The following is a 26,699-nucleotide window of genomic DNA, read 5'->3' as shown; positions in this document are numbered from 1 at the left end:
GGCCCCTGAGTCACCTTCAGCTAGTCCTGCTGCAACAGGTCGCCTACGGGGGCTTTTGTCCAGAAATTGAATAAGAGATGATTACAGTGATCAGCTCCACACCAGAGGGCTGGAATCCACAGCGCCCCCCCCCCCCCCAATCACTGCACACTTTAGCAAGGACTCCCGAGTGTGGTCGGAATCAGGAGAATTCACTGCAATTTTAGACACAAAGGGGCGGCGGCGGCGGTGGCGGCGGCGGCGCTGAAGGACCACAGAGTGCTGCTGATTGCAGCATCCAGGTCAAATGTGTCCAAACCAGAATTACTGGAAGCAGAAGATAATTTAGAACAGCTGATTTGAGCGTAGCTTAGCATTGACGGAGGGGTTAGGGTTAGGGTTAGACACAGAGGATCCGGGAGGACCGGGAGCATCCTGCAGGAGCTGGAAGGAGGGTCCAGGCTAATGGAGCGAGGAGAGATTAGCGCCATCGCTGTGGAAACCTGCTCCTAATTAGGGAGGGAGGGGACGAACACCAGCGCGCGCTAGCACGCCGCCACCCTCCCCAGGAGCAATTAGCTGCCAGTTTTCATCTTTGGGCCGTCTCCACGAAGCCGCCGCCACTCTGGGCGCCTGTGGAAGACGGCGTGAACTAAGTGAGGCGCTAATCATAATTACTGGTAGCCATGGTAAGTAAACAGGGGAGGAAGTGTTGGGAGTGAGCGCAGGAACACGGCCCCGCCGCCTCGTCAGCGACAGGCTTAATTGGGAGGTTTTGGCCTCCCCATAATCATCATCACTCCATCGTTCCCCTCTTTTTGACGCTCTTGTTGGTGCCCCTCCCAGGGGGAGACAGTGATTACCCCCGTGCCACCGGCGCCATAATGGTATCAGCGGCGCCGCCGAGCAGCAAATTAAACTGTATCTGCATCAGGCGTGAAGCCTTGATGAGGGCAGATGCCTTTGTGGCGTTCGCACCAGAACACAATGGTCATGTTGTCATCAACCTCGCCACTGACAATAGAAAAGCCTTTGATGTGTGTGGGGCGGGTTTCCTGCCCCCCCCCAAAAAAAACACTTGCCTGTGAATAGCAGCAATTTTGGAAGCTATGAAATCACGTAATAGGTCCAAATATGCAGCTGCTTGGCAGCAGCAGCCGGTGCTGCTGGAGGACTGAATAATCAGCCCGGAGCAGGCGGTCGGCAGGCGGTCAGGCCCGGAGCAGGCGGTCACAGGCCTGGAGCAGGCGGTCGGCAGGCCCGGAGCAGGCGGTCGGGCCCGGAGCAGGCGCGGTCAGGCCTGGAGCAGGCGGTCGGGCCCGGAGCAGGCGGTCAGGCCTGGAGCAGGCGGTCACAGGCCCGGAGCAGGCGGTCGGCAGGCGGTCAGGCCCGGAGCAGGCGGTCGGGCCTGGAGCAGGCGGTCAGCAGGCCTGGAGCAGGCGGTCAGCAGGCCCGGAGCAGGCGGTCAGCAGGCCTGGAGCAGGCGGTCAGCAGGCCTGGAGCAGGCGGTCACAGGCCCGGAGCAGGCGGTCGGGCCCGGAGCAGGCGGTCGGGCCCGGAGCAGGCGGTTGGCAGGCTGCTCCAGTAGCAAGCTAGCTCGTAGGACCTTCTGTCCTGCTCCGCCTTACTGAACCAGTCAGAACAGCCGGTCAGAACAGCCCGCCTTCATCCCATCAAGAAAAGACATTTGAGAGGCGTCTTTGGTCCGTGGGGACGGAGCAACGATGACGGTGGCTCTGGTTCTGGTCTGTTCTGGTTCTGGTCTGTGGTGCACGTGCAGCAGGTTGTCGTGTTATTAGCACAGATCAAAGACAAAGGTCCAGCTACTCAGCAGGGACCAGAGCTGGTCCTGGTCCTGGACCCGGAGCCACCTGGCTGGTCCAGCTGTGAGCAGGAAGCTCTGGGAGGAGCCGCTGGCCGAGCGGCCACTTTGAAGCGCTCGTGGAGGACAGCTGGAGGACGTCTGCGTCCATCATGTGGACGTGTGGACACTCAGAGCTGCTCACTCCCAACACACGCTGGCCTCACCGTTCAGCGGTCACATGACTGTAGCGCGATTAAACGACACGTGGACACACGAAAGATAATTTATTCATTTATTCAGAGACACTGTCACAAAGTCATTGTTGCGCAATAATCAGACACGGGGGCGATTCCTAAGTATACGTGAGCACAACACGCACGCTAGCACACGCTAGCGCACGCTAGCGCCACCTGGCCTCTGCAGGCGTGGTGGGAGCACGTGGTAGAACCTGCAGAGGACCGTGGATCTGGGGGGGGCCTCAAAATAAATAAGGAGTGGAAACGCCTCGGCATGTCCACCTTTTCCAAACAACGAAGACAAAACAGCAACACACAACGTCCTACGCTAGCGAACATCTACTGAACCGGGCTGGGACTGGACCCTCCACAAGACGACGGGAAGGAGAACCCAGACTCTACAGGTGGGTTCGGGTTAGGGTTAGGTGGGGGGCCGAGGGGGGCGGGCTGAGACCCAGAGCAGCGGCTAGTGGCGGCCGGTGGACTCCCTGGGGTAGAACTCCGACAGGGTGCTCTGGGGAATCCTCTTCAGCATCTCCTTGGGGAAGATGCGGAGCAGCTGCCAGCCGATGTCCAGAGTTTCATACACCGTCCTGTTGTCATAGGGACCTACGGGGGACAGAGACAGCTTCTCAGGACACCCCGTCCCACGGAAGACACCATGGCTCACAGCCTCACGTTCTTACCCTGAGCAATGAAGTTCTTCTCAAACTTCTGGAGGAACTCCAGGTAGAGCAGGTCATCGGAGGTGAGGGCCTCCTCTCCGACCACAGCCTTCATGGCCTGGACGTCCTTACCGATGGCATAGCAGGCGTACTGGAGACGACACACACACGCGCACGCACACGCACACACACACACACGCACACGCACACACACACACACACACACACCACACACGCACACACACACGCACACACCAGGGCTGATGAGCATTTGAGCCTCCTGCATGAACGTCACCCAACCAGACGCCGGGCTGGAGGACTGGTTACCAGCTGGTTGGAGACGTCGGCGTGATCCTTCCTGGTCATCCCCTCGCCAATGGCCGACTTCATCAGACGGGACAGGGACGGCAACACGTTGATGGGCGGGTAGATCTGGAGGGCGAGAACGACACGCTGCTTCATCTCATCTTAGAAGGTGGTGCTGGTGCTCACAGCTGTCTGACCTGTCTGTTGTGCAGCTGCCGGTCCACGTAGACCTGCCCCTCCGTGATGTAGCCCGTCAGGTCGGGGATGGGATGGGTGATGTCTGTGGGGGGAGAAGAACCCAGCAGGGAATCAGCTCCACGAGGCTGCTGCTCACAGACCTCCACAACGCTCCACAGCCCTCATGGAGGCTTCAAGGCTCCGCAGGAACATCTGCTCTGATTGGCCCAGATCTTTAAAGGCCGTCCCTCCCCACCCGGCCTGACCACCCTAACGTGAGACGGCCGTGCTGAACCGGTTGACTAGGAGGGAGGGAGGGAGGGGGGGAGTTCTACAGGGGTTGCCATGGTAACAGCACTCTCCCTGCTCCATTTCAGATGATCTTCTCTGATAATTGGAATGAAAGAGCTTTTGAGTCCTTTTGAACAGTGCGTGCAGGGCGCTCACCGTCGTTGGGCATGGTGAGGATGGGGATCTGGGTGATGGAGCCGTTCCTGCCCTCCACACGCCCCGCGCGCTCGTAGATGGTGGCCAGGTCCGTGTACATGTAGCCAGGAAAGCCCCGACGACCTGGCACCTCTTCCCGGGCAGCGGAGACCTGCAGGGCGGAGTCAGAGAGGAAGAGGACCAGAATCAGACCTGGGCTCAGACCTGGGCTCAGACCTGGGCTGGGGGGGGCCGCAGCGGACCGGGCGAGGGGACCGGGCAAGGGGACCGGGCAAGGGGACCGGGCGAGGGGACCAGTCGAGGGGACCGGGCGAGGGGACCGGTCGAGGGGACCGGGCGGGTGAGGGGACCGTCGAGGGGACCGGTCGAGGGGACCGGGGCGAGGGGACCGGTCGAGGGGACCGGGCGGGCGAGGGGACCGTCGAGGGGACCGGCGAGGGGACCGGGCGAGGGGACCGGTCGAGGGGACGGGCGGGCGAGGGGGACCGGCGAGGGGACCGGTCGAGGGGACCGGGCGGGCGAGGGGACCGGTCGAGGGGACCGGGCGAGGGGACCGGTCGAGGGGACGGGCGAGGGGACCGGGCGGGTGAGGGGACCGGGCGAGGGGGCCGGCGCCTCCGCTCCGGTGCATCAAGTCATCCAGACTCGGCCGACGTCTCTCACTACGGCTCCTAACACCGGGGGAGCTGTGAACACAGACTCCCTTTCTCCTCAGAGAAGGACAGGAAATAAAGAGCATCCTTTCATCTTCACGTGCACATCCTTTCATCTTCACGTGCACATGTTGACGGAGCCACAAACACTCGCGGAGCGCACGTTCAATTAAAAGCTCAACCTTCACGTGAGATTCCAAGAACCAGACTTAAGCCTTATTGTGGTCCTGGGCCTTTGTGCACGTTCAAGCAAAGCCCGAGTTCAGACACCAATGGTGCATGTGCACGTGCCAAGGTTAGGGAGCGCACGTGCACATGCACCATTCTCAACCTTGAATTGTGTTGACTTGACTGTACAGCATGAAAAGATCCTGACACATAACACACTCCGGCTGGGAGAGGAGGCCATCCCAGAATAACCAGTGAGTCCGGGTCTGAGCCACAACCAGGAGACCCTTTCCTGGGGGGTCTGAGCCACAACCAGAAGACCCTTTCATGGGGGGTCTGAGCCACAACCAGGAGACCCTTTCATGGGGGGTCTGAGCCACAACCAGGAGACCCTTTCCTGGGGGGTCTGAGCTACAACCAGGAGACCCTTTCATGGGGGTCTGAGCCACAACCAGGAGACCCTTTCCTGGGGGGTCTGAGCCACAACCAGAGACCCTTTCCTGGGGGGTCTGAGCCACAACCAGGAGACCCTTTCCTGGGGGGTCTGAGCCTCCATAAAAGACACTGATCTTCATGGTAGCACCCAGCACGGATCAGACAACGCAGAAGCTTTGATCCTCAAAGGCAGGAAGTGAGGAGGGAAACGCTCACGATGTGCTGTAGGGACCAGGAACCGCATCTCTAGTGGGCCCTGCCGGGTCTGCAGAGCTCAGGATCCACCATCAGGGTCCAACGGGCCACCTGCTGTGGCTCAAAGACCAAATGAACCAGCAACGTAGCCGCAGCAGCAGCTAACAGCTTCAGCTGGGTTAGGGTCACAGGGTCAGGGTCACAGGGTCAGGGTCACAGGTCAGGGTCACAGGGTCAGGGTCAGGGTCACAGGTCAAGGTTACAGGGTTAGGGTTACAGGGACAGGGTCAGCGTCACAGGGTCAGGGTTACAGGTCAGGGTCACAGGGTCAGGTTACAGGGTCAGGGTTAAAGGGTTAGGGTTACAGGGTCAGGGTTACAGGGTCAGGGTCACAGGGTCAGGGTCACAGGGTCAGGGTTAGGGTTAAAGGGTTAGGGTTACAGGGTCAGGGTTACAGGGTCAGGGTTAGGGTTAGGGTTACAGGGTCAGGGTTACAGGGTCAGGGTTAGGGTTACAGGTCAGGGTTACAGGGTCAGGGTTACAGGGTCAGGGTTACAGGGTCAGGGTTACAGGGACAGGGTTAGGGTTACAGGGTCAGGGTTAAAGGGTTAGGGTTACAGGGTCAGGGTTACAGGGTCAGGGTTAGGGTTACAGGGTCAGGGTTAAAGGGTTAGGGTTACAGGGTCAGGGTTACAGGGACAGGGTCAGGGTTACAGGGTCAGGGTTACAGGGTCAGGTTAGGTTACAGGGTCAGGGTTAAAGGGTTAGGGTTACAGGGTCAGGGTTACAGGGTCAGGGTTAGGGTTACAGGGTCAGGGTCAGGGTTACAGGGTCAGGGTTACAGGTCAGGGTCACAGGGTCAGGGTTACAGGGTCAGCGTCACAGGGTCAGGGTTACAGGGTCAGGGTCAGGGTTAAAGGGTCAGGGTCACAGGGTCAGGGTTACAGGGTTAGGGTTACAGGGTTAGGGTTACAGGGTCAGGGTTACAGGGACAGGGTCAGGGTTACAGGGTCAGGGTTACAGGGTCAGGGTCACAGGTCAGGGTCACAGGGTCAGGGTCAGGGTCACAGGTCAAGGTTACAGGGTTAGGGTTACAGGGACAGGGTCAGCGTCACAGGGTCAGGGTTACGGGTCAGGGTCAACAGGGTCAGGGTTACAGGGTCAGGGTTAAGGGTTAGGGTTACAGGGTCAGGGTTACAGGGTCAGGTCACAGGGTCAGGTTACAGGGTCAGGGTTACAGGGTCAGGGTTAAAGGGTTAGGGTTACAGGGTCAGGGTTACAGGGTCAGGGTTAGGGTTAGGGTTACAGGGTCAGGGTTACAGGGTCAGGGTTAGGGTTACAGGGTCAGGGTTACAGGGTCAGGGTTACAGGGTCAGGGTTACAGGGTCAGGGTTACAGGGACAGGGTTAGGGTTACAGGGTCAGGGTTAAAGGGTTAGGGTTACAGGGTCAGGGTTACAGGGTCAGGGTTAGGGTTACGGGTCAGGGTTAAAGGGTTAGGGTTACAGGGTCAGGGTTACAGGGACAGGGTCAGGGTTACAGGGTCAGGGTTACAGGGTCAGGGTTAGGGTTACAGGGTCAGGGTTAAAGGGTTAGGGTTACAGGGTCAGGGTTAAAGGGTCAGGGTTACAGGGACAGGGTCAGGGTTACAGGGTCAGGGTTACAGGGTCAGGGTCACAGGGTCAGGGTTACAGGGTCAGCGTCACAGGGTCAGGTTACAGGGTCAGGGTCAGGGTACAGGGTCAGGGTCACAGGGTCAGGGTTAAAGGGTTAGGGTTACAGGGTTAGGGTTACAGGGTCAGGGTTACAGGGACAGGGTCAGGTTACAGGGTCAGGGTTACAGGGTCAGGGTCACAGGGTCAGGGTTACAGGGTCAGCGTCACAGGGTCAGGGTTACAGGGTCAGGGTCAGGGTTACAGGGTCAGGGTTACAGGGTCACAGGGTCAGCGTCACAGGGTCAGGGTTACAGGGTCACAGGGTCAGGTTACAGGGTCACAGGGTCAGCGTCACAGGGTCAGGGTTACAGGGTCAGGGTTACAGGGTCAGGGTCAGGGTCAGGGTTACAGGGTCAGGGTCACAGCTGGCTCTCACAGCTCTGGACCCTGAGCCTGTTGGTGGCTAAAGCCCAACCTGCAGCCTGCCAGGAGACCCTGGGCCAGACCTTTGATCTCGCTTTGATCTCAGAAAGATGGCGTACCTCTCTCAGAGCCTCAGCGTAGGAGCTCATGTCCGTCAGGATGACCAGGACGTGCTTCTCACACTGGTAGGCCAGGTACTCCGCTGCTGTCAGAGCCAGGCGAGGGGTGATGATGCGCTCGATGCTGGAGGATCAAAGACAACTCAGGTTATTAACACCAAAGAGCAGAAGCTCACCTGAAAGGTTCCGGGATCTTACGTGGGGTCGTTGGCCAAGTTCAAAAACAGGCAGACGTTGTCCATAGAGCCGTTCTCCTCGAAGTCAGACTTGAAGAAGCGAGCGGTCTCCATGTTGACCTGGAGACAGAGCTCAGGTCAGCCTGGGTGCTCACCCAACCCTCAAGCTTTAGCCTCCTCCCATGAGCCTTTGCAAGTCCCCATGAAACAGGAAATCCCATTTCTAGATCAACTATTACCTGAGAACTTTGTCTCGTGTTGTGGTTGTAAAAAAAATGCCATTCATGAGTTTAAACCACAACAATAACACGCTTTCACCTGTCAGCCAGGTTAATCCAGCTGGGTTAGGATGGAGGGAGGGGTCAAGGTTCGCAAGTGAAATGAGTGTGTGTGTGAGTGTGAGTGTGAGTGTGTGTGTGTGTGTGAGTGCGTGTGTGTGAGTGCGTGTGTGTGAGTGCGTCACCCCCGCTGGGGGGTAAAAGAGGGACTTAAAGGGTAAATTATCTTAAAAGAGGGCAGGAAAACAAAGACTGGGTGTGATGGGGTTCAGGGCGATGAGTGGGAGGTTGGTAACTGGGGAGGGCGGGGCCGAGGGCGCGATCTGGGGAGGGCGGGGCCGAGGGTGCTGACTGGGGAGGGCGGGGCCAAGGGTGCGATCTGGGGAGGGCGGGGCTTCCTCACCCCCATGGCTGCAAAGACGATGGCGAAGTTGTCAGCGCTGTAGTCCAGGACATCCTTGGACTTCTGCACCAGCCCGGCCTGTCGACAGATCTGGGCAGCAATCTGGAAGAGAGGGGAGAGGGTCGTCAAGGTGTGTGTGAGTGGGTGAGAGGGTGGGTGTGTGAGCGTGGGAGTGTGTGAGAGTGGGTGAGAGAGGGTGGGTGTGTGAGTGTGTGAGTGTGTGTGTGTGAGAGTGGGAGTGTGTGAGAGTGGGTGAGAGAGGGTGGGTGTGTGAGCGTGGGAGTGTGTGAGAGTGGGTGAGAGAGGGTGGGTGTGTGAGTGTGTGAGAGGGTGGGTGTGTGAGCGTGGGAGTGTGTGAGAGTGGGTGAGAGAGGGTGGGTGTGTGAGTGTGTGAGAGGGTGGGTGTGTGAGCGTGGGAGTGTGTGAGAGTGGGTGAGAGAGGGTGGGTGTGTGAGCGTGGAGTGTGTGAGAGTGGGTGAGAGAGGGTGGGTGTGTGGGAGTGTGTGTGAGAGTGGGTGTGTGAGAGGGGAGTGTGTGTGAGAGTGGTGTGTGAGTGGGTGAGAGGGTGGGTGTGGGTGAGAGAGGTGGGTGTGTGAGCGTGGAGTGTGTGAGAGTGGGTGAGAGAGGTGGGTGTGTGAGTGTGTGTGAGAGTGGGTGTGTGAGTGTGTGAGTGTGTGAGAGTGGGTGAGAGAGGGTGGGTGTGTGAGCGTGGGAGTGTGTGAGAGTGGGTGAGAGAGGTGGGTGTGTGAGTGTGTGAGAGGGTGGGTGTGTGAGCGTGGGAGTGTGTGAGAGTGGGTGAGAGAGGGTGGGTGTGTGAGTGTGTGTGAGAGGGTGGGTGTGTGAGCGTGGGAGTGTGTGAGAGTGGGTGAGAGAGGGTGGGTGTGTGAGCGTGGGAGTGTGTGAGAGTGGGTGAGAGAGGGTGGGTGTGTGGGAGTGTGTGTGAGAGTGGGTGTGTGAGAGGGGGAGTGGGTGAGAGAGGTGGGTGTGTGAGAGGGGGAGTGGGTGAGAGAGGGTGGGTGTGTGAGTGTGTGTGTGTGTGTGTGTGAGAGTGGGTGTGTGTGAGAGTGGGAGTGTGTGAGTGTGTGAGTGTGTGTGTGAGAGTGGGTGAGAGAGGGTGGGTGTGTGGGAGTGTGTGTGAGAGGGTGGGTGTGTGAGTGGGTGTGTGTGAGAGTGAGTGTGTGTGTGTGTGTGTGTGAGTGGGTGTGTGTGAGAGTGGGAGTGTGTGAGTGTGTGAGTGTGTGTGAGAGGGGGAGTGGGTGAGAGAGGTGGGTGTGTGAGTGTGTGTGAGAGTGGGAGTGTGTGAGTGTGTGAGAGTGGGAGTGTGTGAGTGTGTGAGTGTGTGTGAGAGGGGGAGTGGGTGAGAGAGGGTGGGTGTGTGAGTGGGTGAGAGGGTGGGTGTGTGAGTGGGTGAGAGGGTGGGTGTGTGAGTGTGTGAGAGGGTGGGTGTGTGAGTGTGTGAGTGTGTGAGTGTGTGTGTGTGTGTGAGTGGGTGTGTGTGTGTGTGAGAGTGGGTGTGTGAGAGAGTGGGTGAGAGAGGGTGGGTGTGGGTGAGAGAGGGTGGGTGTGTGGTGTGTGTGTGAGTGGGTGTGTGTGTTTGTGTGAGAGAGAGTGTGTGTGTGTGAGTGGGTGTGTCTGTGTGTGTGAGTGTGTGTGTGTGAGTGAGTGTGTGTGTGCTAAGGTTCATCAAGGTCATTGTCATGCTTTATTCCACCTTTGATCAGGCCTTTGAAAGCCTTTCCTGTCTAGAATCATTGTTAAACCTGTTTTATTCTGATTCCAAAGAGTCGAGTGTCTGAAGGATGTTTCCAGCCACTTCTTGACCTCTGAGCAGCGACGTGCTGAGGCTCAGATGCAGATGTTTGCTAATGCTGAGCAGATTGGGCCCTTTGACATAAAAACAGTGTTTGTGCATCTGGAAGGAAAAGGACGACTTTCTCTCATCCTGACGGTCAATTAAGTTTCCCGGTTGGATTCCCTCAGTGGCTTAAAGCCGCGGCTTAGCCGCCACCCTCACGTTCTAGAGAGTTCTGCCAGCACATGACGCTCTGTTGGCTCTATAACCCCACTTTACACTCTTAAACACATGTATGCTTAAGTGCTGTGTTGCTACGGCAGCAGCTACAGCAGCAGCAGCTACAGCAGCAGCTGCAGCAGCAGCTACTACAGCAGCAGCTGCAGCAGCAGCTACTACAGCAGCAGCTACAGCAGCAGCTACAGCAGCAGCAGCAGCAGCAGCAGCTACAGCAGCAGCAGCAGCAGCTACAGTAGCAGCAGCAGCTACAGCAGCAGCAGCTACAGCAGCTACAGCAGCAGCTACAGTAGCAGCAGCAGCAGCAGCTACAGTAGCAGTAGCAGCAGCTACAGCAGCAGCAGCAGCTACAGCAGCAGCAGCAGCAGCAGCTACAGCAGCAGCAGCAGCAGCTACAGTAGCAGTAGCAGCAGCTACAGCAGTAGCAGCTACAGCAGCTACAGCAGCAGCAGCAGCAGCAGCTACAGCAGCAGCAGCTGCTACAGCAGCAGCAGCAGCTACAGCAGCAGCAGCTGCTACAGCAGCAGCAGCTGCTACAGCAGCAGCAGTAGCAGCAGCAGCAGCAGCTACAGCAGCAGCAGCTACAGCAGCAGCAGCAGCTACAGCAGCAGCAGCTACAGCAGCAGCAGCTACAGCAGCAGCTACAGCAGCAGCAGCTACAGTAGCAGTAGCAGCAGCAGCAGCTACAGCAGCAGCAGTAGCAGTAGCAGCAGCAACAGCTACAGCAGCAGCAGCTACAGTAGCAGTAGCAGCAGCAGCAGCAGCTACAGCAGCAGCAGCTACAGCAGCAGCAGCAGCAGCAGCTACAGCAGCAGCAGCTACAGCAGCAGCAGCAGCAGCTACAGCAGCAGCAGCTACAGCAGCAGCTACAGCAGCAGCAGCTAGAGCTACATTCCCTCACTATGGAGGTCTCCAGCATGGTCCTGGCCCAGGACAAAGGTGTTCCGGTTAAAAGGGTTTCAGGGACTGTTTGGACTAGTGAGCTGGACTTGGACTTGCTCTCAGTGTCAGCAGCAGGTTGGAATCCCACCTCATTATGAGGCAGCCCTGCAGCAGAGAAGATGGGGATCTTCTGTCCTCTGGCGATGCTGTTCATGCCATCGATGGCCGAGATTCCGGTCTGGATCATCTCCTCGGGGTAGATGCGGCACTGAGGGTTTATGGGCTGACCTGGTGGGAACAAACGGATGGAATCAAGCCACCTGTGGAAGGCTGAAGGTGAGGAGCCCAGACTGGAGGAGCGTGAGGAGTTCAGGTGTCGGGGCCTAGCCCACCTGGCCCAGGTCTCAAGCAGTGGCGTTACCCCACCTACCCCACCTACCCCGCCTACCCCGCCTACCCCGCCTACCCCGCCTACCCCACCTACCCCGCCTACGCCACCTACCCCGCCTACCCCGCCTACCCCGCCTACCCCACCTACCCCGCCTACCCCGCCTACCCCGCCTACCCCGCCTACCCCACCTACCCCACCCACCCCACCTACCCCACCTACCGCCTACCCCGCCTACCCCGCCTACCCCGCCTACCCCGCCTACCCCACCTACCCCACCTACCCCGCCTACCCCGCCTACCCCACCTACCCCGCCTACCCCACCTACGCCACCTACCCCGCCTACCCCCCTACGCCACCTACCCCGCCTACCCCTCCTACCCCGCCTACCCCGCCTACCCCACCTACCCCGCCTACCCCGCCTACCCCGCCTACCCCGCCTACCCCACCCACCCCGCCTACCCCGCCTACCCCGCCTACCCCGCCTACCCCACCTACCCCGCCTACCCCGCCTACCCCACCTACCCCGCCTAACCCGCCTACACCACACCTAACCCCACCTACCCCGCCTACCCCACCTACCCCGCCTACCCCACATACCCCACCTACCCCGCCTAACCCGCCTACCCCGCCTACCTCGCCTACCCCCCCTACCCCACCCACCCCGCCTACCCCACTACCCCGCCTAACCGCCTACCCCGCCTACCTCGCCTACCCCACCTACCCCGCCTACCCCGCCTACCCCGCCTACCCCGCCTACCCCGCCTAACCCGCCTACCCCGCCTACCCCGCCTACCCCGCCTACCCCGCCTACCCCACCTACCCCGCCTAACCGCCTACCCCGCCTACCCCACCTACCCCGCCTACCCCGCCTACCTCACCTACCCCGCCTACCCCACCTACCCCACCTACCCGCCCGCCCACACACTGCTCAGGGGAGACAACCTTCTCCCCTCTCCCTCTGCTCCTGTAGGCAACATTGCAACAACATTCCGGCCGTTCCTACCCATGATGTCCAGGTAGTCCTCGGCCAGAACACTGGGCCCGCGGTCGATGGGTTTCCCCGAGCCGTTGAAGACGCGCCCTGGAAGAGACGGTTGCTGAATGGGAGCGCGCAGAAATCGGCTCTTTCATTCAATACATCACTGCTGAATATGAATGTTGGCCTGAAAGATAATTACGGGATTCCAAGGAAAAGGAAACGAATTAGATGATCTATTGTGTGTTCAGTGAGACCCTAAACAGACGAGAGTGGTTCTGATGGCTCTTCTTCAATGTGCAAGTATCAGGAACAAATAAGTCGAAACGTAGCGACATAATTAATGATACTCCCCAGACAAAGGCGGCTCCCGTGGCACCGCCACTCAGAAGCTCACAACCTTGTGCTGGATTGAGATAATCACCCCGATTGAGATTTTCCATTTAGGTTCTACACTTTGAAAGGCTCTAACTCGCTGCCGTTACTGTCGCGGCACGCCCACGTGCACGTGGACATGCACGCCCACGTAGACGTGCACGCCCACGTGCACGGCGACATGCACGGCAGCGACGCCACAAAGCAGCTTGGGAATTGGAAGTGTCCTCACAAAGACAGGAAGGTGGGAGCAGAGCCGGGTTAGACGTGTGGCAGGGAGTCCTTACCCAGCATGTCCTCCGACACAGGTGTACGCAGGATGTCACCTGTGAACTCACAGGCCGTCTTCTTGGCATCGATGCCTGAAGTCCCTTCAAACACCTGCACACAGGCAGGACAAGGACGCACGTGGTAACATTACAGCAAGCTACAAAGCTTCTTCCTGTCCCTTGGTCCTCCAGCTGGAGCCCCGGCTGGACCCACAGCTGGACCCACAGCTGGAGCCCTGGCTGGAGTCCTGGCTGGACCCACAGCTGGAGCCCTGGCTGGACCCACAGCTGGACCCACAGCTGGAGCCCTGGCTGGAGCCCTGGCTGGAGCCCTGGCTGGACCCACAGCTGGACCCACAGCTGGAGCCCTGGCTGGAGCCCTGGCTGGAGCCCCGGCTGGAGCCCCGGCTGGAGCCCCGGCTGGAGCCCCGGCTGGAGCCCCGGCTGGAGCCCTGACTGGACCCACAGCTGGAGCCACAGCTGGAGCCCTGGCTGGAGCCCTGGCTGGACCCACAGCTGGAGCCCTGGCTGGAGTCCTGGCTGGAGCCACAGCTGGAGCCCTGGCTGGAGCCCTGGCTGGAGCCCTGGCTGGACCCACAGCTGGAGCCACAGCTGGAGCCACACCTGGAGCCCCGGCTGGACCCACAGCTGGAGCCCTGGCTGGAGCCCTGGCTGGACCCACAGCTGGAGCCCTGGCTGGAGTCCTGGCTGGAGCCCTGGCTGGACCCACAGCTGGAGCCACAGCTGGAGCCACACCTGGAGCCCCGGCTGGACCCACAGCTGGACCCACAGCTGGAGCCCCGGCTGGACCCGCAGCTGGAGCCCCGGCTGGACCCACAGCTGGAGCCACAGCTGGAGCCCCAAGATTGAGGTTTGACCACAGCAAACCAGAATTGGGTGGTTTCACCACAATGGCGCGGTTCCTTCCTCCAAAGTTGTCTCACCTGCACCACGGCCTTGCTTCCAATCACCTCCAGAACCTGCCCGCTCCGCTTGGTCCCATCAGGTAGAGTCAGGTGAACGATCTCAGCGTATCTGGGGAACTAGATCATTGAGGCCAGGTCAGCAGAGCCGCAGGGCGCGGGCATGCTAAAACACACCGGTACGCTAGCTTAAAACATGCATGCTAGCGTGGATTTAGCAATGTCGTCGCAGACATCATCTTCTGTATCCGAAATGGCTTCAACGACAGCCCAAAAGAATTAACGGAGTGTGGAACACAAGGCGCCCCGTCCACTTTGGAGCAAATGTAAGAATTTTAAGAGCGCCTCCTGGTGGCAGAACGCCGGTGCACGAGCATTCTGCAGGTGCTGCAGTGCTAGCAAGCTAGCGTCAGTGCTAGCAACTTAGCAGGGAGAAATGTCAGGCCTCACCTTCACATTATCCAGAATCACCAAGGGTCCATTCACCCCCGACACGGTGGAGTAGGCTGGAAGGAGGAAGCACAGTTGATGCTTCATTAAAAGGCCACAGCACAGGAAAATGACAGGAATTACAATGTTGCCGCTGCTTCCTGCGGCTGAAAGCATCCGTTTACACGCCACAACACGCGGGACTGTTCATAATCACAAGGTGACCTTTAATGCTGCCAGTTAACCTTCTCCAGGTACAAATGTCAAAGACAGGCAAATGCCAGGGAAATAGAGCAGCCGCAGTTCGCCCGTCCATTTAACTGCCCCGGAGGGGAAGAATGGAAGCAGTCATCTGCCCCTTCTGCCCCTCCAGCCTCGTGTCCACGAAAGGAGTCAAAACCAACAGAAGGACCGAGAGAGGAAAGCTGTGGAGACCTGTCTGAGCGTCCCTGTAGAGCCTGAACACACACACACACACACACACACTCACACACACGGACACACACACACTCACACACGCACACACACTCACACACACACCACACACACTCACACACCACACACACACACACACACACACACGGACACACACACACACACACACTCACACTCACACTCACACACACACCACACACACTCACACACCACACACACACACACACAACACACACACTCACACACACACACACACTCACACCACACACACACTCACACACAGTCACACACTCTCACACTCACACACACACGCACACACACTCACACACACACCACACACCACACACACACACACACACACACACTCACACACGCACACACACACACACACACACTCACTCACGCACACTCACACACACGGACACCACACTCACACACTCACTCACTCACGCACACTCACACACACACACACACTCACACACACACTCACACACACACACTCCACACACACACACACTCACTCACCACACACACACACACACTCACCACACGCACACACACTCACACAGTCACACACACACACTCACACACACCACACACTCACACACACCACACACACACACACAGTCACACACACACACTCACACACACACACTCACACACACTCACACACACACACACACTCACACACCCCCATCACTGAGCACTAATCCCTAACAATCACGATAAATCCAATAAAGGGTGATCAGACCAGGAAAAGGGTCTAGGCCTCTAGAACCTGGAGGTGGGCTGGTGCTCAGGTGTTGGAGCTTCAAGCACCTCACACGTGTCACCCCCAGTCCTGGAGGGCCACGATCCGGCCGGGTTTTCTGTCCCACCAGGATGAAAATGCATTCAGTGGGACAGAAACCCGGCCGGATCGTGGCCCTCCAGGACTGGGGTCTAGATCAGAGAGATCTTGTTGTGGTCTGGAAGAGTTCTCCAGAACTGAAGGAGAAGCTGGTGGCTGGAGCGGCACCGTCCTGGGGGGGGGGGGGGACGGGACAGAGCTGGAGCCACAGAGGAACAGTCCTGGGGGGAGGGACGGGACAGAGCTGGAGCCACAGATGAACAGTCCTGGGGGGGGACGGGACAGAGCTGGAGCCCACAGATGAACAGTCCTGGGGGGGGACGGGACCCAGAGCTGGAGCCCACAGATGAACAGTCCTGGGGAGGGGATGGAGCTGGAGCCCACAGATGAACAGTCCTGGGGGGGGGGATGGGACAGAGCTGGAGCCACAGATGAACAGTCCTGGGGGGGGACGGGACAGAGCTGGAGCCCACAGATGAACAGTCCTGGGGGGGGGACGGGACAGAGCTGGAGCCACAGATGAACAGTCCTGGGGGGGGGGGGGGACAGAGCTGGAGCACAGATGAACAGTCCTGGGGGGGGACGGGACAGAGCTGGAGCCACAGATGAACAGTCCTGGGGGGGGACGGGACAGAGCTGGAGCCACAGATGAACAGTCCGGGGGGGGGGGGGGGACAGAGCTGGAGCCACAGATGAACAGTCCTGGGGGGGGACGGGACAGAGCTGGAGCCCACAGATGAACAGTCCTGGGGGGGGGGGGGGGGGACAGAGCTGGAGCCCACAGATGAACAGTCCTGGGGGGGGACGGGACAGAGCTGGAGCCACAGATGAACAGTCCTGGGGGGAGGGACGGAGCTGGAGCCCACAGATGAACAGTCCTGGGGGGGGACGGGACAGAGCTGGAGCCACAGATGAACAGTCCTGGGGGGGGACGGGACAGAGCTGGATCACTTGATGCTACGGACACGTCCAGAGGAGAGGGCCAGGGACGGATGAAGACCGAGCAGATGCAGGGGTGCAGGGGCCCCCGGGGAATGTCTGCCAGGGTCCGAATGCACCCGACACCCTGGGAGCGTTCTCTGGCCCCCACCCGCCCACCCCACGCAGGACCACGTGATGGAGCGTGCGGTAAGGCTCCAGGAAGATCCTGGTGGCTCTCCCAGCCTGCGGGCCACTTGTGAAGTCCAACAGTCCACAGTATTGTCCCCCATAATGTTGCCTGATATGTCCCACCTGTTCCCTCTGGGAATGGCTATTGTCCTGCCAGACCCCCAGCAGTCCTGCAAGTACCCCGCTGGACCGAAAGCCCCTTTTGCTGACAGCCCACTAAGCTGGAGACAAAAGGCCGGTCCACAAAGGCCCCTGGACATGCTTGTGTGGAAGCCCAGCCAGGGACAAAAGTTTGCACATGTCTTTCCCAGGACAATGCCGGATCCATGGGCTGTATATACATGAGGTGTGAAGTAGCAACATTTTCTATTAGCTTAAAAAAAACTTTCTCCACCCCTCGTTTGCTACTTCAGCTCAAGTGCGGCGGTCCCCCGGCTCGGCGTGGAACAGGCGAGCGGGTCGCCCCGGGCCCGTTCAGCTGCCGGGGCCCTTTGTGTGCAGAGATGTTAATTGGTCCTAATCCGCCACTAGAAGCTGTTTTGGTAGCCTGACCTTGCACCCTGAAGGACATCGTGGTGTGAAATACTAAAGAGCCATTCAGGGCCCGAAGAAAGGAGGCACAGAGGATTCCAGCACAAAACATTTTTCAGCTGAAATGGGGTGTGTGGGGGTGTGTGTGGTGTTGTGGTGTGTGTGTGTGTGTGTGTGGTGTGTGCGTGGTTGTGGGTGTGTGCGGGGGGGCAGAGCGACGGTGGAGGTGGGGCCGCATCATCATTCTGACAATAAATGAGCACTACAAAGCAGCGCTAGCGTGATGTGCAGCCTAATCGTGGCGCCTTAGCCCCACTTCCAGGCCCCCCGGACGCCGCCATGCTAATTGCTAATTGCCTCAGACGGAGCAGCGGCGGCTCCGGCCCAGGATAAGGTTGCTGGTAATCATCCTCCTGCTCCTCCTCCTCCCCTCCTCATCATGCCCTGAGAATCCTCCTCTCCTCCTCCTCCTGCTCCTCCTCCTCCTCCTCCTCCTCCTGCTCCTCCTCCTCCTCTCCTCCTCTCCTCTGCTCCTCCTCCTGCTCCACAGCCACAGGTCGAGGGAATCAGGGACAAATGTCCAACTGTCTCGCTCGGAGCCCTGGTCACCTGCTGGGTGCTAGCGTAGCACGGCCCGCTCAACGTAGCATTTAGCATATCAACGCTACGTCTGCTGCAGACCCCAGACCCCCCCCAAAGAAAACCTGTCCTCACAGGCAGAAACCTTGAGCAGGACCGGGCCCACCTGTCTGCAGCTCCGGTCCATCAGCACCAGGAGCTGCAGACGAGTTTCAAGGACTGGTTTGATTGATATGGGGGGGGCTCCTACAGGTGGGGGAGGCTCCTACAGGGTGGTGGGGGGGGGGGCTCCTACAGGGTGGGGGGGGCTCCTACAGTATGGGGGGGGGCTCCTACAGGGTGGGGGGGGGCTCCTACAGTATGGGGGAGGCTCCGACAGTATGGGGGGGGGCTCCTACGGGGTGGGGGGGGCTCCTACAGTATGGGGGAGGCTCCGACAGTAGGGGGGGGCTCCTACAGGGTGTGTGTGGGGGGGGGGCTCCTACAGGGTGGGGGGGGCTCCTACAGTATGGGGGGGGGCTCCTACAGGGTGGGGGAGGCTCCTACAGGGTGGTGGTGGGGGGGGCTCCTACAGGGTGGGGGGGGGCTCCTACAGTATGGGGGAGGCTCCGACAGTATGGGGGGGGCTCCTACAGGGTGTGTGTGGGGGGGGGGCTCCTACAGGGTGGGGGGGGCTCCTACAGTATGGGGGGGGGGGCTCCTACAGGGTGGGGGGGGGCTCCTACAGTATGGGGGAGGCTCCGACAGTATGGGGGGGGGGCTCTACGGGGGTGGGGGGGGCTCCTACAGTATGGGGGAGGCTCCGACAGTATGGGGGGGGCTCCTACAGGGTGTGTGTGGGGGGGGGGCTCCTACAGGGTGGGGGGGGCCTACAGTATGGGGGGGGGCTCCTACAGGGTGGGGGGGGGCTCCTACAGTATGGGGGAGGCTCCGACAGTATGGGGGGGGCTCCTACGGGGTGGGGGGGGGCTCCTACAGTATGGGGGAGGCTCCGACAGTATGGGGGGGGGCTCTAAGGGTGTGTGTGGGGGGGGGGCTCCTACAGGGTGGGGGGGCTCCTACAGTATGGGGGGGGGCTCCTACAGGGTGGGGGGGGCTCCTACAGTATGGGGGAGGCTCCGACAGTATGGGGGGGGCTCCTACAGGGTGTGTGTGTGGGGGGGGCTCCTACAGTATGGGGGGGGCTCCTACGGAGGGGGCTCCTACGGGGGGGGGGCTCCTACAGTATGGGGGGGGCTCCTACGGAGGGGGCTCCTACGGGGGGGGGCTCCTACAGTATGGGGGGGCTCCGACAGGGTGTGTGTGGGGGGGGGCTCCGACAGGGTGTGTGTGGTGGGGGGCTCCTACAGTATGGGGGGGGGCTCCTACAGGGTGTGTGTGGGCTCCTACAGTATGGGGGGGGCTCCTACGGGGGGGGCTCCTACAGGGTCTGTGTGGGGGGCGCCCTACAGGGTGGGGGGGGGTCCAAATGAGAAGGACGGAGACAGAAACAACTCTTCCAGGTCAACGACAAAGCCCAAACCTCTTTGATGTGCTCCATCACCTCCAGGCACTGGGGGCGCTGTTGAGCAAGGACACCCAGCAGGAGCTGGACCACCCAGGACTGAAGACTGGTACCAGGGGCCATCTTGGAACCACCGTTCCACTGGTAGATGACATGACTGCAGAGGGACTGAGGGACCTACATCACCGAGGACCCAACACCATGTCTGTGGTGAGGAAGGACCAAGAGCCCACAGGTGGCCCTCAACAGGAGCCCGCAGAGGAGCACCACGGACACAGGTGCTGCCCAGAGGAGCACCACGGACACAGGTGCTGCCCAGTGGTGGCCCTCAACAGGAGCCTGCAGAGGAGCACCACGGACACAGGTGCTGCCCAGAGGAGACCACGGACACAGGTGCTGCCCAGTGGTGGCCCTCAACAGGAGCTGACAGGGGAGCACCACGGACACAGGTGCTTCCCAGTGGTGGCCCTCAACAGGAGCCTGCAGAGGAGCACCACGGACACAGGTGCTGCCCAGAGGAGACCACGGACACAGGTGCTGCCAGTGGTGGCCCTCAACAGGAGCTGACAGGGGAGCACCACGGACACAGGTGCTTCCCAGAGGAGCACCACGGACACAGGTGCTGCCCAGAGGAGCACCACGGACACAGGTGCTGCCCAACGCCTGACGACAACCAATCCCTGTCTCGCACACGTGCACGCGCACGCACACACACACACACACACACACACATTACATAATCTCACTGTGCAGACGACTTCTCTTCGTCAACGTCTCCAAATAAAGGACCCGTTGGAGAGGAACCGACCCTGGAGTGTGAGACGCCCGTCCCGCGTCAGATGGACGCTCACCCCGTCCCGTCAGAGGGACGCCCGCCCCGTCCCGTCAGAGGGACGCCCCATCCCGTCGGAGGGACGCCCGCCCCGCCCCGTCCCGTCCCATCCCGTCCCGCCAGAGGGACGCCCCGCCCCATCCCGTCGGAGGGACGCCCCGCCCCATCCCGTCGGAGGGACGCCCGCCCCGCCCCGTCCCGTCCCGCCGGAGGGACGCCCCGCCCCATCCCGCCGGAGGGACGCCCCGCCCCATCCCGTCGGAGGGACGCCCGCCCCGTCGGAGGGACGCCCGCCCAATCCCACCAGAGGGACGCCCGCCCCGCCCCGCCCTGTCGGAGGGACGCCCGCCCCGTCCCGCCCCGCCCTGTCCCGTCCCGCCCCGTCAGAGGGACGTCCGCCCCGTCCCATCCCGCCCCGCCCCGCCCCGCCCCGTCCCGTCCCGCCGGAGGGACGCCCGCCCCGCCCTGTCGGAGGGACGCCCCCCCGCCCCGCCCCGCCCCGTCCCGTCCCATCCCGTCCCGCCAGAGGGACGCCCGCCCCGCCCTGTCGGAGGGACGCCCGCCCCGCCCCGCCCCGGCCCGCCCCGTCCCGCCGGAGGGACGCCCGCCCCGCCCTGTCGGAGGGACGCCCGCCCCGCCCCGCCCCGCCCCGCCCCGCCCCGTCCCGTCCCGCCGGAGGGACGCTGCTTCCTGCTCCGGCAGCAGAGACGGTGTCAGCCCTCGGTGTTCAGCATGAAAGGACGCTAACGCCCACAGCCTCTTTTCTTCAGTGACAAGCCAGCAGCTTAAGCCTAATTAGAATGTGGATTATAGAAGTGTTATAAAAATAACATTGATTTTATAGAAATGATTTTCATGGTGACAGATGAGACATTTGTTTATCGTGACTACATTATTACCGTTAATTAAATCTTCACACGCTATAGAGCCTTGCTCCGTGTCTTTCATAGCAGTAAATGACAGAATGCACTTCTAAAACAAAGAGCAGCCGTTCCGTAGGCTAATAGCTTTTGTTGGATGTGACATGGGAGAGACAAAGGCCTCTTAAAAGGAACGACTGGGTCTGATGAGAAAATCTTTGTTTATTTTTCTGCTCTGTCGCAAAAGTAGCTTTTCAAAAAGTGCCTGGTTTCCATCTCTGTCACTCAAGACGCCACCGAGAGCTCATCGAAACACCGTGATCCTATAGACGCTGCCGAGTGGCGGCGGAACGTCGCCGCACCTTCCTTCCACATACTGGCAGTCTAAGACGCCATGACTGGAATCGCCACGGCAACGCCGCTCAGATACCATCGTTGGGTCCATCTGTTTGGTGGCTCCTCCAGCATGTGGAGGCACCTGGGAGGTTCTCCTGGTTCCTGGGCTGAACGCAGAGCTGGCCAAGAGATGCAGCCATCGCCACCTAGTGTCCGGAGGTTAGGGGACAACCTCCTGTCAATCAGGGGACAACTCCCCGTCAGTCAGGGGACACGTTCCTGTCAGTCAGGGGACTACTCCCCGTCAGTCAGGGGACACGTTCCTGTCAGTCAGGGGACAACTCCCTGTCAGTCAGGGGACAACTCCCCGTCAGTCAGGGGACAACTCCCGTCAGTCAGGGGACAACTTCCTGTCAGTCAGGGGACAACTCCCCGTCAGTCAGGGGACAACTCCCCGTCAGTCAGGGGACACGTTCCTGTCAGTCAGGGGACAACTTCCTGTCAGTCAGGGGACAACTCCCTGTCAGTTAGGGGACAACTCCCCGTCAGTCAGGAGACAACTCCCCGTCAGTCAGGGGACAACCTCCGGTCAATCAGGGGACAACTCCCGTCAGTCAGGGGACACGTTCCTGTCAGTCAGGGGACAACTCCCCGTCAGTCAGGGGACAACTTCCCGTCAGTCAGGGGACAACTTCCTGTCAGTCAGGGGACAACTCCCCGTCAGTCAGGGGACACGTTCCTGTCAGTCAGGGGACACGTTCCTGTCAGTCAGGGGACAACTCCCCGTCAGTCAGGGGACAACTCCCCGTCAGTCAGGGGACACGTTCCTGTCAGTCAGGGGACAACTCCCTGTCAGTCAGGGGACACGTTCCTGTCAGTCAGGGGCAACTCCCCGTCAGTCAGGGGACAACTTCCCGTCATTCAGGGGACACGTTCCTGTCGTTCGTTAGGGGACAACTCCCCGTCAGTCAGGGGACAACTCCCCATCAGTCAGGGGACAACTTCCCGTCAGTCAGGGACACGTTCCTGTCAGTTAGGGGACACGTTCCTGTCAGTCAGGGGACAACCCCCGTCAGTCAGGAGACAACTCCCGTCAGTCAGGGGACAACTTCCCGTCAGTCAGGGGACAACTTCCCGTCAGTCAGGGAGGGGACAACTTCCCGTCATTCAGGGGACACGTTCCTGTCAGTTAGGGGACAACTCCCCGTCAGTCAGGGGACAACTCCCTGTCAGTCAGGGGACACGTTCCTGTCAGTCAGGGGACACGTTCCTGTCAGTCAGGGGACAACTTCCCGTCATTCAGGGGACACGTTCCCGTCAGTCAGGGGACAACTCCCTGTCAGTTAAGGGACAACTCCCTGTCAGTCAGGGGACAACTCCCCGTCAGTCAGGGGACACGTTCCTGTCAGTCAGGGGACACGTCCCCGTCAGTCAGGGGACAACTCCCCGTCAGTCAGGGGACACGTTCCTGTCAGTTAGGGGACACGTTCCTGTCAGTCAGGGGACAACTCCCTGTCAGTCAGGGGACAACTCCCTGTCAGTCAGGGGACACCTCCCTGTCAGTTAGGGGACACGTTCCTGTCAGTCAGGGGACAACGTCCTGTCAGTCAGGGGACACGTTCCTGTCAGTCAGGGGACACGTTCCTGTCAGTCAGGGGACAACGTCCTGTCTTTGGACCAAGGGAGGACGTGGAAGTCCAGAGACAACAGGGCCAGGTCCACACGGACCCAGAGTCCTTGTTGGTCTGTCCAAGCTCCAACTACTGGACAGGACATGGACAGTTGTCTCATCAGTCTCTTATCAGGCATGAAAATATCTAAACACACTTTATCCATAAATCACGCACTCTTTCTACATGATCACAGAGCACACGCTCCCTTTGACGACACCATAGTGACTCCCCGTCAGTCAGGGTACATGATCACAGAGCACACGCTCCCTTTGACGACACCATAGTGACGTCAAAGGGAAAATCATGTGACCAGATCACGTGAGGGCCCGGAATCTGCCAACAGCTCCAGGATACCGACAACAGCAACATTTGGAGGGCCGGCGTGTGCAGCAGCAGCGGGGCGGCGGCAGCGCGGCTCCAGCCGCGGGGCTCCAGCCGCGGGGCTCCAGCAGCTCTGGGCCTGGCTGCTTCCATCAGAGTCAGCTGACAGCTAGCGACGCTTGCTAACAGTCAGCTGACAGCTAGCGACGCTTGCTAACAGTCAGCTGACAGCTAGCGACGCTTGCTAACAGTCAGCTGACAGCTAGCGGCGCTTGCTAGCGCTAGCTAACCCATTTCAAGGGTGACATTCAGGGTCCTGCAGCCTCGCTAACCGTGCAAAAACGATGATAGTGGAAACCGTACATTCAATTAACTGTACGGAATGTTTATAAGCAAGAAATGCATTTTTGCGTTAGGATAAAATTGTGACTTGATAATAAAGGATTTGATTAACGTGTCTACCATTAGCTGTTGCAATATGCTAACAGAGGTTGACAAAAACAAACCTACAGTTGACTTCACTGTCGAACAGACAGCATTTCAAACGCGGAGCAACAGAGGACTTCCCCAGCCATTACCTCAAATTCCTATTTTAACGTCGCTAATTTTTCAGCCCGGACTTTGTTGCCCGGCTCCAGGAAGCAGCTGCAACAGCGTTAAAAGCTTCATGGCAGCACAAGAAGAACCATCGTTCTTCTTCTCCTTCGCGACGGTCTGAGACATTCCTGCTTTTGACAACCGTCTTACTTTAAATATCGCCATAACAGGGAGCATCCTCTTAGCCAGCTGCTACTCACTTAGCCTGGGCTGGGAGATGTAATTCCTGGTCACGGCTTGCGTGTGCGTCCTGGCTCCCGCATTCACGTCCAGCGTGCGGTTCGCTACCAGCGTCGCCATCGTCGGGAAAAGACACGAAACAGACGCAAACTAACGTTAGATTTGTTGGGTCAAGAGCTCAACCGCGCTGAGTAGCCAAAAACGACAGACCGAGGGTCATATGACACAGGGGAACCGGAAGTGTGCACACGGCGCTGAGAAGGAAGAGCGCGTGAGACGGGGAGATGACGTAGCCAAAAGAGCAAACAAACAAACAAACAAACAAACAGAGCAAAGGAAATAGAGGTGATTTAATGGGACTGAATCAAAAAGCAATTTTCTGGTCAACGTGCAACCATAAATGTGCAGATGGTTAAGATCCTGGATACCATGAAGAATAGTGAATGAAGAATAATCACATCCTCATTCTCAGGGTTAGCTCGGTAGGGACAGTGCGTTCTTGGACACTATTTAGACAGATTGGAACTAAAAAGTCCTAATTCCAAGCAGGGTGAAAACAGAGCCAAGGTTGTGGAACGTGAGCAGACTCAGAAGCTGGACAGATGTTATTCTACCTGTTGAGACACAAGGAACAAGCCCGTTGAGATGATCTGGAGATGGGGTTTAGGCTGGCCAACGTCCTTCTGTCCCACACGCCCCCCACAGAGTTCAGCTGAAGTGTGACCATCCAGAGACACGTGCACGAGCAGCAACTGGAATGCAGGACTATTGTTCCCTTTAGCTTGTGTAGGACAGCTTTTACTGGAGAGAGTGTGGTTCGTATGGTCGTAGGACATGGGACGTCCACAGCCACATGATTGTCCTCACTGGAGATGATAAAGATCAGGTTCAACCTCAAATGAGGATTTACAATAACATTTAGGCCAAGGTGTGGGATTAAATACTCTCCTTTTTATCTTTCTACTCCCCGCCAAGCATGTCAAATCTAATCTTTTAGTTGGTTTCTATTTTCTATCCATGTGTGTCTCATCTTCTGTCAGTGTCCTTGACTTTATGTATATGCTTGAAGTAAAGATTTATCAATCACCCAGTCAACTGGCATTCCGAAGAAACGCTCACTTTTTCAGTGCAATGACAGGAGAAAGAGCATAATTTAAAGATCTAAAGCAAGACCTCGTCTATTACTCTGGACCTAGAGCAAGACCTCGTCTAATACTATGGATCTAGAGCAAGGCCTCGTCTAATACTCTGGACCTAGAGCAAGACCTTGTCTAATACTATGGATCTAGAGCAAGGCCTCGTCTAATACTCTGGACCTAGAGCAAGACCTCGTCTAATACTATGGATCTAGAGCAAGGCCTCGTCTAATACTCTGGACCTAGAGCAAGACCTTGTCTGATACTATGGATCTAGAGCAAGACCTTGTCTGATACTCTGGATCTAAAGCAAGACCTCATCTATTACTCTGGATCTAGGGCAAGACCATGTCTGATACTCAAGATCTAGAGCAAGATCTCGTCTAATACTCTGGACCTAGACCAAGACCTTGTCTGATACTCTGGATCTAGGGCAAGACCATGTCTGATACTCTGGACCTAGAGCAAGGCCTTGTCTGATACTCTGGATCTAGGGCAAGACCATGTCTGATACTCAAGATCTAGAGCAAGACCTTGTCTGATACTAGGGATCTAGAGCAAGGCCTTGTCTATTACTCAAGATCTAGAGGAAGACCTTGTCTAATACTCTGGATCTAGAGCAAGAGCTTGTCTGATACTCTGGATCTAGAGCAAGGCCTTGTCTGATACTAGGGATCTAGAGCAAGGCCTTGTCTATTACTCAAGATCTAGAGGAAGACCTTGTCTAATACTCTGGATCTACAGCAAGAGCTTGTCTGATACTCTGGATCTAGAGCAAAACCTTGTCTGATACTCTGGATCTAGGGCAAGGCCTTGTCTGATACTCTGGACCTAGAGCAAGACCTCGTCTAATACTCTGGACCTAGAGCAAGACCTCGTCTAATACTCTGGATCTAGAGCAAGACCTTGTCTACAGTTCATGTAATTGAGGTCGTACCTGTTGCCAAATGAACACCTTCTAAGTGCCAGTGCTACTGCTCAGCTACTCAGTCTCCTGTGGGGGAGGCGAAACATCATCCACATCAGCTGAGGACAGTGACCGCGGCTCCATAGTGCAGAAGAAGGTTAAGACAAAGCCTTTCCTCTAAAACCACCTGGTCACTGCAAACAGCTGTTCTTGCTTGCAGATGAAGGGTGGTTGGACTGACAAGTTGAATAGACTCAAGAATAAAGAGTAGATAAAAAGTTTAAACAAAGGTTGAAGCCAAGGCCAGTCAGAGTAAATTAGTCACAAGCACAGATCATCTAATCACTAGTAATTGTCGGCCAAAGAAAAGAAAATCAAAGTCACTCTAAGAACAAACACATGGGAACAATGTTGGTCCACAAATTTCCATGATTTGACCACACAAGCATGGGGAGA

At 58.5% G+C, this 26,699-nt stretch overlaps 1 protein-coding gene and 1 long non-coding RNA gene across 2 annotated transcripts; both read right to left on the bottom strand.

Annotated features, from left to right (window-relative positions):
* Positions 1-2,061: 2,061 nt before the first annotated feature.
* atp6v1ba (ATPase, H+ transporting, lysosomal, V1 subunit B, member a) lies at positions 2,062-24,463 on the bottom strand. Its single transcript, XM_057047856.1, has 14 exons — positions 24,221-24,463; positions 14,414-14,469; positions 13,985-14,083; positions 13,059-13,152; positions 12,424-12,501; positions 11,178-11,317; positions 8,119-8,220; positions 7,460-7,557; positions 7,262-7,385; positions 3,615-3,765; positions 3,188-3,270; positions 3,012-3,116; positions 2,706-2,835; positions 2,062-2,628 (listed from the first exon to the last, which is right to left on the bottom strand). Exons 1-14 carry the CDS (start codon positions 24,318-24,320, stop codon positions 2,486-2,488), a joined length of 1,503 nt encoding a protein of 500 aa, XP_056903836.1. The 5' UTR covers positions 24,321-24,463; the 3' UTR covers positions 2,062-2,485.
* Positions 21,296-22,360, bottom strand: LOC130534007 (uncharacterized). Its single transcript, XR_008952772.1, has 2 exons — positions 22,078-22,360; positions 21,296-22,012 (listed from the first exon to the last, which is right to left on the bottom strand). It is a non-coding gene; the product is annotated as an uncharacterized LOC130534007 (long non-coding RNA).
* Positions 24,464-26,699: the final 2,236 nt, after the last annotated feature.

The sequence above is a fragment of the Takifugu flavidus genome, chromosome 11 (assembly GCF_003711565.1).
Source record: "Takifugu flavidus isolate HTHZ2018 chromosome 11, ASM371156v2, whole genome shotgun sequence".
In the NCBI taxonomy this organism is placed as follows: domain Eukaryota; kingdom Metazoa; phylum Chordata; class Actinopteri; order Tetraodontiformes; family Tetraodontidae; genus Takifugu; species Takifugu flavidus.
This window is presented reverse-complemented; position numbering and strand designations above follow the sequence as displayed.